At 43.0% G+C, this 19,190-nt stretch overlaps 1 protein-coding gene across 1 annotated transcript in view; it reads right to left on the bottom strand.

The window, feature by feature from the left end:
* Positions 1–368: 368 nt before the first annotated feature.
* The window catches only part of egfl7 (EGF-like-domain, multiple 7), a 32,020-nt gene continuing 13,198 nt past the window's right edge, over positions 369–19,190 (bottom strand). The window contains exons 4-9 of the mRNA XM_080743143.1: positions 15,565–15,677; positions 14,449–14,544; positions 12,045–12,263; positions 5,051–5,127; positions 2,873–3,035; positions 369–854 (exon numbers count right to left, since the gene is read on the bottom strand). Coding sequence (XP_080599269.1) covers positions 835–854; positions 2,873–3,035; positions 5,051–5,127; positions 12,045–12,263; positions 14,449–14,544; positions 15,565–15,677 — 688 coding nt within the window. The 3' untranslated portion in view covers positions 369–834. The remainder of the gene's footprint in view (positions 855–2,872; positions 3,036–5,050; positions 5,128–12,044; positions 12,264–14,448; positions 14,545–15,564; positions 15,678–19,190) is intronic.

Here is a 19,190-nt window from a genome sequence, read left to right as displayed (position 1 = left end):
TCAATATCTGTCCCTCGCTATTTCAACAGATCCGAGACAAAAATAACGACTAAAGTATAATTCTACCACTTTCCTTTCAACAACAAAGAGAAGAAAAATGAGAAAATAGTAAAAAGATTCGCTTTTTTGGGGGGCAAAAGTTCTCCTCTGCCTACAAAATGATGTCAGACTTAACAGCCCCATAACGGGCCATGTTGAAGACCAACACGGGTGTTCTGATATAGAACGTTAGTTCTATGCCAATCAGACAAATTGAAACACCCGTGTTGGTCCTCAACATGGCCGTGTAGTCATGTCTACGTAGGTTTTACAGATCATACATTACCCAAACACACACACTCAAGATGATATCGATTAGCACGTTTTATTACAAAATGTTACAAAAACAAAGTACAACGTCTATTGGACAAAGTGAGAAGTAAAATAAAAAAAGTAATCATAACTTAAATAGATAAATATGTATGTTCATGTCTGCCCCTGGACATGGGGGGGCAGACATCAGCTGCACTCATCTCAAACATTCATGGAAACAGGACACAGAGACACAGAAATGGCCAGTTCCACTCTGAAGCATGTTTTTATACTTTGTCCTGCGACACGTCGCCGTACAATGAAGTATAAAATAATGAAGCATGGACCTTATGTGTGACATTGTAATCACTCCCCTACTGTACCAAGGATACTGTTACAAAATGGCCGAACGCGGTCAATTCTCCCAAACAACAAAGCAGAGTGGAAGAAACAGTCAAACTTTCCCAAGAGCAAACAATCCACCAGCCGCGATGTCACAGTGTCGTGTGAAGAGCCCTCCGGTTTCAGCTGTGTCCAGTTGTCTTAATTTTCATGACAGCCACCTACAGTAGAAAGAGGAAATGATAGTTTATTATATCGTCGTTGTCGGGTGGAAACCTTGTATGTTTTGTATTTATCATTTAAAAAACAAACTAAACTAGTGAAAACAGACGCGAGGCGTCGTGTGCTTGTAGATCTGCTGTTTTCACTAATTTTGTGCGACAGCCTTGTATGATGAAGCAGGGCTTTGCTTTGTGAAAAAACGTACAAGTTTGAAACTTGGAGATACGAGGTTTCTGCCCGATAGTGACGATATGTTAGTATATAAATCATAAAACCTTTCAGAAATATACGGTTTCTGAACCTTTTAACTTTTGATGTATAACTCAACGTTCATGTATAGAGCGGTAGCAAGAGGGAGGAAGAGAGAAGCATGGCATATCTACTGACTGAAAAACTAAAATACAGTATAATGTCACTCTAAAGTATGTATGCTTATTAATTACATGTCATGCATGCCCTCACTCTGCACAGCCCTAATATGTGTCTTATAATAATAATCTTATAAGACACACACACACACACACACACACACACACACACACACACACACGCACACTCACTCACACACACACTGGGTCAGCAACTATATATCATCTCTGTTGGGTTGAAACCTCATATTTCCCAAACTGTTCTTTTTCAGGATTCAAATAAAATACTTTTTTATAAAAGAAGAACATATTTTTGTGTAACGCTGTAGTGCAGTGGTTCTCAACCAGTGGTCCTTGAGGGGGTTCCAGGTGGTCCCCAGCTTACGGGTCCATTTGGTTTTAAATTGAACTCTCAAGAGTTAAACATCTGCATTGCTTAATTTACAAGAAGTCTACACAATTGGATGTAGAAGAATTGTTATTTTGATCAACGTTTGCCTGTTCATCTCTCCTTATGGTACCACATCAATACAGCATTGAATTCAAAATCCTATCCAACTAACTAACAAACTATTCAAAGTGTTGTTTCTGAGAGGCTAAACCTCATCAAATGGTGGTCCTCATATGCAGAATAAATAATGGACCTTGGTATGAAAAAGGTCGAAAACCACTGCTGTAGTGTGATCAAGTTGTAGGGCGTTAAAGGACAACTCCAGACTAAATAACATCGAGGCTAATTTTCCTACTAATCCTCCCAACTGACTGTCCATGGGGTCTATTAGGCAGAAATGCCCATTGTTGTCCAGTTTCCCCAGCAGAACCCAGCAGCCCATGAGCCTATTGCTTTTAAACTATTTGTTGCCGTCAAAAGTGATTTCTTTTTACATTAATGTGTTACTAGTTGTCATTACAAACACATCCATGCCATCGTTGCCCCACACAAGCCGCCACACTCTGATAAACAGATGTTATGCTGTTATGTGTTTTGCCAAGTCCCGGAAAAGACCTACAGTGGTTGGCCGGTACAGTCACTTTGATTGGCAGTTGTGCTGAATGCTCACCCCAAAACATGATTTATGAGACTGTGGCGGATGGATGGATGGATGTGTTTGTAATGACAACTAGTAACACAGTCATGAAAGAAGTAGGAAAATGAGCCTAGGTGTTATTTAGTGCGGAGTTGTCCTTTAGGACAGTGGTTCTCAACCTGTGGGTCGGGACAAATAATTTTGGTGGGGTCCCCAGATGATTAACTTAACGTGAAACATTGTTTTCTCTCTCCACAGTAAACAAACCAACATAAGGTTTAAGTGTATAGACTAGAGGCACATTTCTAAAGTGACAATTTAAGGACTTTTTAATACCTCTAAAATGTCAAACGAAACATTGGCCAAATTGTCAAATATTAGAGGCTGAAATTGTGATAATAGCCGATCTACATGCTCACAACGCCTCGCAACGCGAGGCGTTGTGAGCATGTAGATCGGCTATTTTCACAATAGAACCATGTTATACAAAATGTAATGCCTCAGCTCTTAGTGCTCGTCGGGGGGGGGGGGTCCCCAGTTAAAATGTGGTTATTTTGGGGGTTATCGCGGCCTGAAAAGGTTGAGAACCACTGCTTTAGGAGAGGAGGTGCCATCACTCACAGGTGCCGAGGCGCTCCTCAAGGAAGCCGATCTGCTCGCTGAGCGAGTCGATGCGGTCCAGCTGCTGGAAGGAGTGGGACAAGAAGGTGGTCTTCTCTGGTAGACCCTCGTCCAGAGACAGTGGGAACAGGCTGTTGAAGGGGGCCAGCACCAGATGGAGTTTCTGTACAGGGAAGAAATTAGGGGGTGTAATGATACATTTTAACAGCAATACGCATCACGATACATATATCATTAGTATATCATTAGTATAACAATTTTTAACAATTGTTTGAAAAATTGTTAAACTAATGATGTTTTACATGTAAAAACAACTTTGGGGTAGACGTAATAAGCTTAGGCTTCAGTCTATTCCTTTTTTTTCCAGGGAAAGGAAATGTCTATGAAATGTGTTTATGAAGTGTGTTTATGAAATTCAGTATGTTTCTTTTACATGGAAAAAAATAAAAATAAACGAAACTAAACATGGTTGACATGGTCTCTAGCAAATACAAGGACGTTATATTTCAACACGTATGGACAAACCCACACCTTGACATGAACACAGAGATTACACATATTTATCGATAGACCAAGAGTAGCTATATGGAATGGAAAAGTATTAGACCCCTCTTTTTCATTTTCTCCTCTTAAAATTGCTAAATACAAGGCACAAATACTTAGTTTCCACACAATCGCTTATTTGCATTTAAAACGATACGATATGCAGAGCCAAACGGTACGGTATTTGCTTTTGCATATCGATATAGTAGAACATTGAAAATTAAAAAAACGATTTTTCGATTCAGTTACTATATCGTTACACCCCTGGAAGAAATGCAATGAAAACCCCCTTCCATTCAGCCCTTCACTGCTGTATTTACTTTGCATTCCCACTGGAGGTACAAGAGCAAAGAAGAATGATTCTAAAGAAAGACACTATTTTCTTTTTTGTATAGTTTTTTGTAAGGCTACTGCGTGGGAACAAAGCAGTGGTGGTTCTCAAACGTTTTCGTGTCAAGGACCCTCAAATTGATCTGTATTTCCCAAACAATTATTCAAAATCATATTTTCAATACAAGAGCTTGTCTATTCTGCTATTCTTGAATAGCCAACAACAAATATCTACCAGATAAAGTGGTTAAACCCCACTTTGAGAACCGCTGTTCTAAAGAAAGACAGTAAGTATATATAGATAGATACAGTATTTCTTTTTTTCAAGGCTACTGCGTGGGAACAAAGGGTCTGTTTACGCTTGTTTGGCAAACATAACAAGGACTACATTTTTAGTAACGTCCTAGCCAAGGAGCAGAAGTGTTCCTTCCTGGATTGTGTCTGTCTGTTTTGGAACCTAACACAAACATTCATTTGTAATTCAGAGAGGGTGCCAAAATGTAACCAAATGGACCCACACAGCCCCGGGTCCATTTTGGATCCATTTTTTGTACACTCTCAGAGTTAAAGAGGTGGTGCCATAGTTTTGTACCTTTTCTGTTTTGTATGTGTCTATGGAGTTAACTTTACTCTAATAGATCCTAGGTGTGGTTATAATATGCAAATATGTCTTCCCTGTGTATTTTTGGTTACTTCCTCCGAGTCAAAAGGCCCAATTGAAATACACTGATATAATGACATCATAATATCATCCCCTCCCCTTTTCACCATCCAACAACACTGTGGGTGTGGCTAACTCCAGCTGGGTCGCCACCCACCTGACAACCAGGCATACTTAATGAACAGGTGGGTGTGGCCACATAAAAACATAATTGTAACACTTTCTTTCTTTCTTTTTTCTTTTTTTTCCCCACGATTTTGTAACCCATTTTTCACCTGGTGCCAATTGCCTAAGCTGTAATCCTGGGCTCTGCTCTCCCTCTGCCAACCTGGGGAGGGCCCCGAACTGAGCTCATGCTTACTTCAGCGCATGAGTAGCGAGCAGGCCGCTTCTTATCACCTGACAGGGGGAAGTTTCCCCGGACCTTTTGGCTGTGAGGCGACAGTGCTACCGACTGTGCCACCGCGCCCCCAATTGTAACACTTTCTGTACACCTTTTTTGAACAAAATCTTTCTCCAAGCATAATCATAATACCTGATTGATTATGTTGCAGGAGGGAAAAAATCACGGCACCTCATCTTTAAATGAACCCTTGAAGATTATTGCTGTGCATGTAAGCATGCACGTGAAGAAGAACATATACCTGTTCCAGCAGCTCAACTCTGTTCCGCAGGCTCTGGACCTCCTCTGTCACGTTCTCCACAAGGCCAACGCTCTCGTCTGCACACAACACATAGAGACAGAAACATACATTAACATATCACCCCCATCCATACACTATTATGTGACCCCCCCGGGGCCCAGTGCTGAGAGCCGGTGATTTAGAAGAGTGGGGGGGAAAAGGTGGGTTTGGGGACAGTAGATCAATGTGGTTTAATCCTCTTTTGTTTGGATCAAAAGTTCATCCGTTTTTTTTTAAAGCATCCTGCATTCCTGCCACATCATCAATCCTGTCCAGGATGATTCATGGGCCACACCGAGGCGCCCCGGAGTGCAACCCCAAGCAGAGACGCGCGCATGATGAAGAGAGTTCAGGCCTTTGGGAGCAGATCTACAGGGGCGTCACAAGGGGGGGGGGACTGAGTTACTGGGGCCCACGGTGGAGGGACCTTAATTATTTTAAATTACATTAGCTATTGAAAAATAGCAGATCTACAAGCTAACAGCGTGGCACCGAGTGCTGCGCTGCGAGCTTGTAGATCTGCTTTTTTTGAAAAAGTCGTGAAAATGTGTGCAAATATATGCACGAACATTTGTAACTAAAATTTTGCTTCTGGGGGGTCCCTGGAACTAAATATTTTGAGATGGGGGTCCGTGGCAAAATAAATATAATTTTGGGGGTCCTTCAAATGAAAAGGTTTGAGCACCACTGACATAGAAACATGGGTTTTTCAAAAAACCTCAGAAGGATTTGAAATATTCAAATACCGCGCTGTGAGATTGTATATCTGCTATTGAGCCTGTATATCTGCTATTCAATAGTTAAAGTACCCAGGGCCCAGAATTTGGTGCGACACCCCTGCGGATGATGACAAGAGTTTGGGCCTTTGGGAGCAGATCGACTACAATAGAGAACCACACACACACTGAGAGAGGGGGGGCAAACAGCTCCATCATCCTATGTGCCCTCACCCCGTGTCGGTTTTCAGGGGACAGAGGTGGGAACCGGGGGGTTCCGTGATCCCGACATGTCACCCGACAAGTGTCTGCTCTCCAGGACCCCCCCCCCCCCCCCCCTGAGGGGGGGTGGGGGGGGCCGTCTGGAGAGCAAGCGGTCAGATCAGAACACTGGAATAAAGGAGACCCACCCTCTCAGGTCCCCAGCCGGCCCGAGTCGGACCGGGAGAAACGGCTCAATCTCTCCCAGATGTGGGCCATTACCGAGACAAGAGTGAGTTGAATAACAGGGTGAGGGAGGAGGGGGGGTGGGGGGGGGGATACAGGGGGGGGGTGACCCCCAGCAGACAGGGTTGATGGAGCTGGAATGAGAACTCGAGTCTCGGCCAAGAGCAGAAGGAAGAGAGAGGGAGAGAGAAGAAGCAACTAAATTCTCTTTATACTTAGTTGCGTGTGCCGGGCAAAAAACAAAAAAAAGAGATGATCTACAAGCTCAAAATGCATTGCAATTGCGATGGGTCGTGAACTTGTGGATCGGTCCAAGGCCGTTTCAGTCAGGCTAAAAAGTGAGTTACTATAGGGAATTTACACACCATCACAATCCAATCCTTCAGAACTGACCAAGAGTTGCGGCGAGATGATGGAGAACTGGCTACCGTGGTTTATGTTTGTAATCACTATATCGACACCCCACGTTACACACATGCATATAAACAATTGGGGGGGGGGGGGGGGGGGGGGCTCTGTTGCCGTCTGCTCTGCATTCCTGCGATGATGTGAAAGCTGCTGCATGCCGATGAAACTCGGCCCAAAATAACTCCAGAGTTCACTTTAGCCAAGTTGAAGTGTTTTGTAATATATCCTCGCTGTCGGGCGGAAACCTTGTATGTCCAAAACCGTTCGTTTTGTATTTATCATTTTAAAAATGATTTAAACTAGTGAAAATAGCCGATCTACAAGCACACAGCGCCTCGCACCGCGAGGCGTTGTGTGCTTGTAGATCGGCTGTTTTCACTACTTTTGTGCGACTGCCTTGTATGATGAAGCAGTGCTTTACTTTGCGAACAAATTTACAAATTTGAAATTAGGAGATACGAGGTTTCTGCCCGACAGTGACGATATCCTCGCTGTCGGGGCAGAAACCTCTTATCTCCCATGTTTTAAAGATTTGTGTTTTGTCGTATATGAACGTCCCTACTAGGGATATGAAAATATCATATCACGATTATTGTGACCAAAGAGATTGGGATTTACGATATCATCGCGATAATCAAGATATCCCCAACATCCATTATCCTGGGGCGAAACATTTGCCAAAAAATAGCAGATCGACAAGCTTGTTGTGAGCTTGTAGATCGTCTATTCTTTGGCAAAGAGATTTGGTAGAGAGTGAAAAAAAGACTGTATCAAGTACGTATATTATAAGTACGTTTTACCGATAGAGGGTTTAAATGGTACCGGATATGCAGCTCGGCAAATAAGAGGTGAATTGATCCCAGTGCATGACGGAGGATAATTTCACGATAAATTAAATCTCCACGATACGATTATCGTGAGTGTTTTTTATCACGATAAACGATAATCGTCCCATATAGTCCCTACTTGATCACACTACGGCGTCACACACAAAAACATACAAAGTACTGCAGCAGATCTACATGCTCGAAACGCGTCGTTCCGCGCCACTTTTCGAGCTTGTAGATCTGCTACTTTTGCTATTTTTGAATGTGAATCCTGAAGAGTAACAGTTTGGGACATATGAGGTTTCCACCCGACAGAGAAGATATGTCTCTCTCTCTCTCTGTCTCTCTCTGTCTCTCGCTCTATCTGCGCTGATTAAGCAATAGTTGTACAGCATGTCCCTCCAGCGAGTGCACCTCTGCAGGGGGTTGAACAACCTCAGTCTGGCTAGAAACACATTCATCTGGTACTAAAACCTCCGTTTTGCGCTGAAAGAAAGAGATACTAGAGCAAGGGGTCTTCAACAGGGGGTCCGGGACCCCTAGGGGGTCCTCAGAGTTACTATAGAGGAGGCCGCCAAATCTTTGTGTGATAGGATCATGTTTTTTACATTAACCACTTGAACCCTAGTACCCCTATTCTGAGTGGAACATTAGCCAAAAATAGCAGATCTAGTAGGCTTGTAGATCGGCTATGTTTGGCAAAGAGGTGGCAAGTGGTTAAAAGACAACTTTAGTTTTTTACAACAAGGGTTCATATTTTAGATTGTAATTAAATAATATAAAAGATGAGTGTTAAAATGATTTCATTTACTTCTTTCTATTGTTTTAGAGATTCTTATTTCAGTGGTTGGGGGCATACTTACAAGTGGCTAAATATGTTATTTTACACAGAATAAGCCCATTCCCAAGATACAACGCAACCTTTCATGGTTGGATGTGACTTATGGGGGCCAGAAGTGATACTGTAAATAGCAATAAAGAAACTGCTGACTTATTGTGTCTAAAAATACATATTTAGCCACTTGTACGCATGCCCCCATGCGTACGCATGCCCCACATTTTAGCAAGGTAAACGCGATAAAACAATAGAACGAACCAAATGAAAATATTTTAACACTCACTTTTAATTTTCTCTGATTACAATCTAAAATATGAACCCTTGTTGTACAAAAACAAAATTGTCCTTTAAATGCCTGAAAATACACCACCCCAACATGCTGTCAAACAAGTCTAAGCGGTCTAAGGAAATCTATGAACATTTTTAATCTGCAACACAATTTTATTCAATATGTAGTGGGGGTCCCTGGTTCATCTCTCTCTCAGCTAAGGGGTCCTTGGCCTGAAAACGTTGAAGACCCCTGTACTAGAGGAATCGTGGACGACAAAGAATAAAAAAAATTGCACGGACGTGGGCCAATATCCCCTTTATATACTGCGTACACCCTTCATGATTGTTTCATCTCATTCCACATAGGAACGTTACGTCACCACCACCATCATCATCCCCCTCGAAACGTTTTTAAAGCTTCATTTTGCATGCACTCCTTAGAGGTGCACACACAGGGCTGTCTGACACGCGATGGGAATGAAAGAGGAATCTCCCCGTTTTTTTACGCCAACATATTATTGCTTGTTGCTAGGATGCCATAAACACACGTTGGAATGAGATAAATGCTTTTGGGAAGGGAACGAGTGTGGGAGTGGGAGAGACAGAGAAAGAGAGAGAGAGAGAGACAGAGAAAGAGAGAGATGTGTCCTGGATTGCTGTAAAAATAAAACGAGGCTCTGTGGCAGTAAACACTTTGTGTTCATGTATCAAATCTAAGAGGCTCCATCTGCCTACAAGTGTGATTAAATGTGTTAAATGGCTCAATATTCCCACATAACGTCGTTGTCGGGTGGAAACCTTGTATGTCCAAAACTCTTCGTTTTGCATTTATCATTTTAAAAATGAGTTAAACAAGTGAAAACAGCCGATCTACAAGCACACAACGCCTCGCGCCGCGAGGCGTTGTGTGCTTGTAGATCGGCTGTTTTCACTACCTTTGTGCGACGGCCTTGTGCGATGAAGCAGGGCTTTGCTTTGCGAAGAAACGTACAAATTTGAAACTTGGAGATATGAGGTTTCTGCCCGACAGTGACGATAAATTAGATAAAAGATGTAGAAGTGCTGCGTGGGTCCGTGAGTATGGCAGACTGATAACAAGTGCTCTTTGGAGAGAGGGTTTAGTTACTTTACTTACAGGACAAAAGTTCTAAGTTAATTTCCGTTGTAGTGGGCAAAATGGGGAAACATTAAGGTGGTGAACTAAGACAATGGAACCCATACAACTGTGCAAAACTAATGCTTGCAATGGATTCAAAATAATTAAAAACACCTAGTTAGACCGCTCACATCCCACTTAAAGCTATTTTTTTAGAGTAATTTTTTCCCTTACAGTATAGTGTATAGTAAGTGAATGAGACCCAGAATTACCCTAGCTGTCAAAGATTCTCCTAGGGATTTGGAATTTCAATCTGTGTTAGATATGTTACCTTTACGAACACATTGGTGAAGAAATCGTTTGGTAACAAATGTATTCACAGGTTTTATTAATATCCCCTGACTGATAAAAACAATCACCCAGCGTGTTACAGTCAGTGTGGCGTTTGCTTTGCTCTCACACACTGTATATTTACATTGCATCAGGCTCTGTTACAGTCAGTGTGGCGTTTGCTTTGCTCTCACACTGTATATTTACATTGCATCAGGCTCTGTTGTCTCAGACCTTATCAATGGCTTCCATCGGGTCCCTGCGTGTACAGTAGGACCACTACTGTACAGTAGCTGCAGTTGTCTAGACTCTGGACCACATCACAGCTGTTCACAGTGCATTGTGGGAATACATTTGCGGTGTGACTGTGCCCTTAGGGCAGTGGTTCTCAACCTGGGGGTCCTGAAATTATTTTGGGGGGCCCCCAGATTACTTAATGTGCAACACTGTTTTCTCACTCAACAGTAAACAAACCAACATAAGGTTTAAGTGTATGGCACATTTTTAAAGTGACAATTTAAGGACTTTTTAATACCTCTGAAATGACAAATTATACATTGGCCAAACTGTCAAATATTAGAGGCAGAAATTTTGAAAATAACAGATCTACATGCTCACAACGCCTCGCAAGGCGTCTGCTATTTTCACAATAGAACTGTGATATACAAAATGTAACTCTTAGTGCTCATCAGGGTGGGGGGTCCCCAGTTAAAATATGATTATTTTGCGGGTCGCGGTCTGAAAAGGTTGAGAACCACTACGTTAGGGGCTAGGGCACAGCCTCAAGTCACCGGAACAATATTCTACCTATGAGGGCGGATTCCACCGATGGATTTCAACGGGAATGGAGCGGTTTGCTGACATTTGCCGATTTCTCCAAAGTTCCGCTCCGTTCCCATTGAAATGCACTGGCAGAATCCACTCTCATAGGTAGAATATTATTCTGAGGTGACTGTGCTCTAAGAGTTTCTACATTGTGGTATTGCTAATAGGTTATCCGAGTTACTTGGTCCACCACTGCTGCTCCTGGTGTCTGGACCACATCACAGAGGCGTCTGCAGGCGGCACCAGTCGCAGTGCATTATTACTCACGGTACGAGTTGAGAGTGGCATAGCGCGTACCAAAAGTAATAATGGACCGCGAAGCTGGCTATGTTCCCATCTTCTGTACTCCGGGCTGCAATAACACACACATTCATGCACAGTACATGCACCAGGATTTAATTTGTAAAGGAAAAACAGAGGGAGGAAGAGGGGGGCATTTTCTTAACCACTTAAGGCCCTCTATACTTCGTCGTACAACAAAGCATATTTGAAATATTACAATATATATATACTGTATACAAATTTGCCCAAGATAAGGAGGCCAGGGCCCATGTGGTTGAGATATTTCTTTTCATAGAAGATGGTTGAGAAGATATTGGAGAAGATGCATGTTGAGAAGATATTTCTGTACTAGTACAGGCGGCGGTGATGTCAATTACTGCAGGGGTCTTCAATGTTTTCAGGCCAAGGACCCCTTAGTTGAGAGAGAGATGAAGCAGGGACCCCTACAACCCATAGACACCATATAGTTTCATCGCTTGACGGCATCATCAGTGTAGTTTGGATTTTTGTCAATTTGTGTTTTCAAGTATTTAACCACTTGAACCGTCAATACTTAATAAACTTGACTTTTCACTCTGTATACTTAGTCTGCTCCTTTTCTCCTCTACGTCACCAATCCTCTTTGCCGAAAATAGCCGATCTACAAGCTTGTTGTGAGCTTGTAGATCTGCTATTTTTGGCTAAAGTGCTATGGATGCTATAGGGTTCAAGTGGTTAATATATAAAAGGGGAAAAAGATTTGGAGGACGCCCTGTAGTAACTCTGAGGACCCCCTAGGGGTCCCGGACCCCCTGTTGAAGACCCCTGAGTTACTGTATCTCTAAATGTGGGCACTGTTTAGTATCAGTGATGTCAGGTATATCAGACAGACATTCGGTCGTTTATTAGTAGCATTATATAATATATGTTTTTTTACCTGAACCACTGGGGCGGGGTCTGTGTTCATGGGTGGTTATCTGGCTGTTCTGGGTGGGGGGAGGACGGCGAGGCGCGGCGGGGGCGTCGGGGCGCATTGCGTGGCAGGAGCGCCCGTCCCCCGCCAGCGCGAAGCCCTCCGTGCACGCACAGCGGTAGCTGCCCGCCGTGTTGACGCACCGCTGGGGGCAGGGCTGCTGCTCGCTGCACTCGTCCATGTCTAGGAGAATGAGAAACATGACACATGATGACCAGGGGTGTTAAGCAGTGGTTCTCAAACGTTTTCATGTCAAGGACCCCCAAATTGACACTTACGTATTAGCCAGCGGAAACCCATTTGAAAAGATATGCCAGGGACCCCCATAAAGAGAGGTTTTTACGGCTTTGGCAGTGATTCTCAACCATAGGGTCCTTGAAACCATAATTTCAAGGACTCACAGTTTGACATGCATTTGGCTACGGACCCTCATTTAATGGCATTTCTATCTTGACTCTGAGACCCCAATTTATGTTGTAAAATCAATGTTAATTTAACTTGGCAAGTGTACAAAAAGTGTACAAATGGTTCCATCGACCCTTTAGGGTCCATTTGGTCCCATTTTGTACACTCTCCGAGTTACAGACCCATAAGGGTCCATTTGGTTCCTAACTATCATTTAGCTGGGGACCCCCTGGAACTCCTTCAAGGACCCCTGTGGGTCCCCGGACCCCACTTTGACACCACAATTTTTAGGTATTTGTACTTTACTTGAGTATCTCCATTTTTCAATACTTTTACTTAATATTGTATTGTACTTCCTCATTACAATTAAATGAAAACTTTAGTTACTTGTTACCTTGCAGATATAAATGATTATATCATACATGAACCACTTTACCCCTGTTTTATACCTAGGCTATTTGAAAATAGTGTTTCTCGATTAATCGAAAAAGCAGTTGATCAAATAATCGCACATCACAAGGACGTAGTGGATCTGCAGTAAATACAGATTGAGCAGGGGGGGAAAGCGTTACGGTGCTAACAGTACTCTTCTAGTACTCTCTGTCTAATACACCGAAATATCCTCTGTGTCAATAGGCTATAACTCAGAGCATGCACAAATGTAACCCAAATGTGTTCACTATTGACAAGCATAGATTGGAACAATAATAAATCATGTCTGCGCGTAAAATGTGCATACATTGTGTTTCTGTGCATGCATGCATGTGTGCATGCTAGGGCATTAACGAAAAAGTCGACAAGTCGACTTCATTACACAAGTCGACTCCCACCAGAGAAAGTCGAAAGTCGAAGTAAAAAAAAAAAAAAAACGTTCTATTGTGAAAATAGCAGATCTACAAGCTCACAACGGCTCGCAACGGCGTTGTGAGCATGTAGATCGGCTATTTTCACAATTTCTGCCTCTATATATTTGACAATTTGGAAAATGTTTAATTTGTCATTTTAAAGGTATTAAAAAGTCCTTAAATTGGCACTTTAGAAATGTGAAGATACCCTCTATACACTTAAACTGTATGTTGGTTTGTTTACTGTGGAGAGAGAAAACAATGTTTCACATTAAGTTAATCATCTGGGGACCCCCCAAAATAATTGGGGGGTCGTGTGTAATGTGATGACGTCATCAAACGATAAAGTCGACTTCAACTCAACTTTTTACTGAGTCGAGTCGACTTGCAAAAATCACAAGTCGTTAATGCCCTAGTGCATACATGGGCAACTGGCGGCCCGGGGGCCACATGTGGCCCCCACCTTCACTTAATGCGGCCCGCAGGTTAATACCAGAAAACTGATATATTATTGATTTCAGCTGTTACAATTCCAAACATGACCTGCTTTAATTCAGTCATTCTATATTAGTAGCTTAATGACTAGTGTATAGTAATAAAATGTATTTCTTTTTTATGTCTAATGTATTTGTATTTAGGTTCATAAAGTTAACATGAGTATATAAGTAAATGCATTTGAAATTAGATAAAAATGTTACATTTCAGGATTCCAATTCAAAAACAACAAAAAATAATTCAGGATTCCAATTCAAAAGAAGCGAAAATAGCCGATCTACAAGCTCAAAACGCATCGCAGCGCGAAGCGTTTTGAGCTTGTAGATCTGCCATTTTTGCTTCTTTTGTATGAGATACTAGAATGACAAAGTAGGACGTAGCAATATGCAATGTGGCCCTCTGGAATGAAGGTGGAAATATAGTGGCCCTCACCATCATCACAGTTGCCAACCCCTGCCCTAGTGCATGCATACATGCTTATCTTTGTGTGTGTGTGTGTGTGTGTGTGTGTGTGTGTGTGTGTGTGTGTGTGTGTGTGTGTGTGTGTGTGTGTGTGTGTGTGTGTGTGTGTGTGTGTGTGTGTGTGTGTATGTGTGCGCGCGCGTGTGTGTGTAATGTTGTACCTGTTTGGCATTGCAGTCCTGTCCAGCCCATGGGACATGCACAGTGGTTGGGTCGTAAACAGGTTCCACCGTTCACACAGGACGGGCCACACACTGCTGTGATAGAGAGCGTTTAGGTTTAAAAGCACATCTCCACACCAACAACAATGCAGAGATAATACAGTATATGCTAGAGCAAGGGTCTTCAACAGGGGGTCCGGGACCCCGAGAGGGTCCTCAGAGTTACTACAGGGGGTCCTCCAAATCTTTGTGTGATAGAAACCTTTTTTTCTCCTTTCTTTTATTAACCATTTGAACCCTAGCATCCATATTCTTAGAACTTTAGCCAAAAATAGCAGATCTACAAGCTCACAACGCCTCGCAGCTTGTAGACCGGCTATTTTTGTCAAAGAGCTTTGGTGTAGAGGGGTAAAAGAGCAGACTAAGTACAGACTACAGAGGTCAAATGTTTTAATGTATTGACGGTTCAAGTGGTTAAATATTAGAAAACAAATTGACATGAATCCAAAATATGCTGATGATTGTGCTGTCAAAAGATGAAACTATGGAATCTATAAAGGCTGTGGGGGTCCCTGCTCCATCTCTCTCTCAACTAAGGGGTCCTTGGCCTGAAAAAGTTGAAGACCCCTGTGCTAGAGCATCGCTTCTCAAACATTTTGATTTCAAGAAGGAGCCCCCAATAAAAAAGAGTGTACGAATGGAACCATTTGGTGCCATTTGTACACTCTCAGAGTTGCAGACCTTGACGGCTTTAGTCTCTAACCGAACCCAGTGGTCCTCAAGGTGGGGTCCAGGGACCACCAGGGTTCATTGAGGCACCCCCCCCCCCCCCCTTGTCAATGATGTTTAAGCTGTCATTACAATATTACTAGTACATCTGCAGTAGTTGATGCGGTGGTGATCTCCCTACTTGTGTAGGACACCTACTGGTGAGAAGTAGTACTGCAGCCTAAAGCAGGGATTGCCTCTTGGATGAGCTAGACATTTGAACTCATGCGTGAGACAGAGAGAATCCCAGGCAAGGCATATAAATGATGGATTGCAAGTTTGAGTCGATCTACATCCAACCCTGAACCCCCGGCCATACTCAGAGCACTGTCCTGGGCTTCAGCTTACCTTGGTTGCAGTTGTGAGAGTGAAACCGACGCCACCCCGGGCAGCACTCTGGGTAGGAGTGTGAGCGAGGCGCTGCCTTGCTCACCTGCCGGGAGGCAACCTTATACACGGTCCTGTTCAAACGGGAAACAAGCCGGGTTTTAGGGTTTACCAGCCATTCATTATAGCTGTCACCACCAGTACGTGTGGTTTAAGCTACACTAGTCATTTCCATGTCATATCAAGCCACAAGAATGCTAATGAGAGCATGGAAAGGCACGAGGATATCGAGCCGCGTGTATGCCACTGCCAAAGCCCAGGCCAAGAGGGAGCGGGTGACGTGCGGAGGGAGCGCTCGTTTCGCTTCACAACGATAACCTAATCTGTCCACCATGGCTTGCCAACTCGGACGGTGCGCTCGGAGCGTGCACTCGCTCAGGTTATTGTTAGGGTTAGGGGTTAGGGAGAACATTTGGCCCAAGATTTGGTATCAACATTCGGCAGATAAATTGCTAAATCTCTACGAGCAAATAAATGGTTAAAGTTGTGCAATTTCCCACGGTTTGTTAAGAGTGCGTCTCAAAGCGAAAGAATGAAGAAAGTGAAAGTGAGCGTAGGAGAGTGGAGGGGAGCGGGAGGCTGGAACAAGGAGAGAAAGAGAGAGAATGCGGGGAGGGTGGAGGGGGGGGGGGGGGTAGAGGGAGAGACAGTGGTGTAAAGTAACTAAGGACATTTACTCAAGTACAGTTTTGAGGTATGTCATTTACTTTACTGGAGTACTTGCACCTCTAATCCATTAGTACTATACAGTACATCTCAGAGGCAAATATTATACTTTAACTCACCACTATTATTTGAAAAATTGTGAAATTCTGCATATCGGTAATTAGTTACTTTCTACTTTTTGTACATTAAGTACAATTGATACGTTTACTTAAATGGATAGTTCACCCCTTGAATTCATGTTTTTTGTGTGGTTTTTATCACATTCCTAAGCCAATCATTTCAGGAGACTCTTTGTGTCTCCATTGGAGAGAGAGAGAGAGAGAGAGAGAGAGAGAGAGAGAGAGAGAGAGAGAGGGAGAGAGACAGAGAGAGAGAGAGGGAGAGCGAGGGCAGAGATTGAGAGTGCGTAAGCATGTAGGGAGAGGTTGTCCAAGATCAACAAGGCCGCGGTCTCTGCGGGCGGGCCGCTCATTTCCCGTAGTTACACAGACCACTTAGATATTTAGAATCCGACCAAATATGTGATGCGATGCCCTGACCCACTTCTGTACTTCTATGTGTGCTGGGCCCGCTGTGAGAGCAAGACCAAAACACACCAAGCTATAACTAGAGCTATAAATAACCTCTCTGTCGTCGGGCGGAAACCTCATATGTCCAATACGGTTACTTTTCCCGGATTCAAATTAAGAAATATATCGTCGTTGTCGGGTGGAAACCTTGTATGTCCAAAACCGTTTGTTTTGTATTTATCAATTTAAAAATGATTTAAACTAGTGAAAACAGCCGATCTACAAGCGCACGACGCCTCGCACCGCGAGGCGTTGTGTGCTTGTAGATCCGCTGTTTTCACTACCTTTGTGCGACGGCCTTGTATGATGAAGCAGGGCTTTACTTTGCGAAAAAACATACAAATTTGAAACTTGGAGATACGAGGTTTCTGCCTGACAGTGACGATATATGTCGTTGTTGCCGGGAGGAAACCTTTTATGTCCAAAAGCGATCGTTTTGTATTGATCATCTTAAAAACTATTTAAGCCGATTACCAGTAAGACTCCCTAATCGGGAGATAAGCGATCGTCAGGTGCATGTATACACACTGCAAAAAGCAACCTCATGGTGGCGCTAGAAGAGGGGCATGTGAGAAATCAGGGGTGGAGGTTGTGGTTTGGCAGCCAAGGAGTGTGCGTGCAAAGTTTGGCACGGATAGGGGCAACGGTGCCGGAGATAAGAGTAGGGCCAAAAGTGTGACGTGACGTATAACTATAAGTGGTACAACAACATGGTTATTGTAGTTCAATCATTATGTTATGCTTTAGCTATTGAAAAATAGCAGATATACAAGCACACAGCGTTGCACTCGGTGCCGTGCTGCGAGCTTGTAAATCTGCTATTTTTGAAAAATCTTGAATATGTGTGAATATGTGTGAATATGTGTGAATATGTGTGAATATGTGTGAATATGTGTGAATATGTGTGCAAGTCTTTGAATATTTTGACCCGATTCTATAAACGTCTTCTAAATCCTTCCTCTAAATCAGTGGTTCTCAAACCTTTTCATGTCAAGGACCCCCAAAATTACACGTATTCACAGACCCACATCTCAAAATATGCTCTTCCAGTTATTGTAGTTCCAGTGCTTGGTACTATAGACGGACCTCGAGCCTCGACTCTTATCTGTGTATGTTGTTTTACTGTTGATAGCATTGATATTATCAGTATAGTCCATGGGCCCGACGGGTTGTCGGTATCAAAAAGGTGGCAAAGGTTACCATGCATTTTTGAAAAGCTCTATATCTGTAGATTATATTTTGGTATGATAACCCTTTCTTAGACCCAGCTAAATTGGTGTTATCAGCCTCTAAAGTTGGTGTCCCATTAACATTACATTACAGGACAAAAGGTAAAAATATTAATCTGCTTTTAGTAGCATAAGAGGGGTCAAACTAGGGGTTTGTCATGATGCCGAATCCATTGCAAGCATTTGTTTTGCACAAAAAACATTCCTTGGGCTATACATGGCCTCAGAATACGATGCATGTATGGGTGTGCATTCATGTTAGTCAGAGGCCTTAGGGTTTTATTTCTCGTGTTAATCAGTCTAAAAGCGCCAAATTTTGCACAGATGTAGCCCAGGGCATGCTCTAATGATTTAGCTAGGGTGCCCGAGTCGGCGACCTTTGGGGTCGCCACAGCTCCAGAAAAACAATGGTTTAGTGATGAAAAGTGATGAGTCATCACTTTTCTGAGTTTTGTGGATGTTTTCTGGAGCCCGAAGGTCACCGACTCGGGCGCCCTAGCTAAATCATTAGATAATGCCCTGGGCTACATCTGTGCAAAATTTGGCGCTTTTAGACTGATTAGCACGAGAAATAAAACCCTAAGGCCTCCGAATAACATGAATGCACACCCATACATGCATTGTCTTCTGAGGCCATTTATAGCCCAAGGAATGTTTTTTGTGCAAAACAGATGCTTGCAATGGATTCGGCATCATGAAAACCCTCTAGTTTGACCCCTCTTATGCTACTAAAAGCAGATTAATATTTTTACCTTTTGTCCTGTAATGTAATGTTAATGGGACACCAACTTTAGAGGCTGATAACACCAATTTAGCTGGGTCTAAGAAAGGGTTATCATACCAAAATATAATCTACAGATATAGAGCTTTTCAAAAATGCATGGTAACCTTTGCCACCTTTTTGATACCGACAACCCGTCGGGCCCATGGACTAGTATGGTTAAGACTGTATTACAGACGTGCAGTACACTTTGGGTGGAGCTGTGGGTTACGGTTGGCATGTCACAGTATGTATACATGGCTATAGTGATAACCTCCTGGGTAACAGGGAGAGTGGGCACTGAGAAACAATGTCAAATTGGCTATTTGGTCCAAAATGTAAGCTTGCTGTTTTTGAAAAATC

This window comes from Nannobrachium achirus, assembly GCF_963921795.1.
Source record: "Nannobrachium achirus genome assembly, chromosome: 15".
Taxonomy (NCBI): domain Eukaryota; kingdom Metazoa; phylum Chordata; class Actinopteri; order Myctophiformes; family Myctophidae; genus Nannobrachium; species Nannobrachium achirus.
This window is presented reverse-complemented; position numbering and strand designations above follow the sequence as displayed.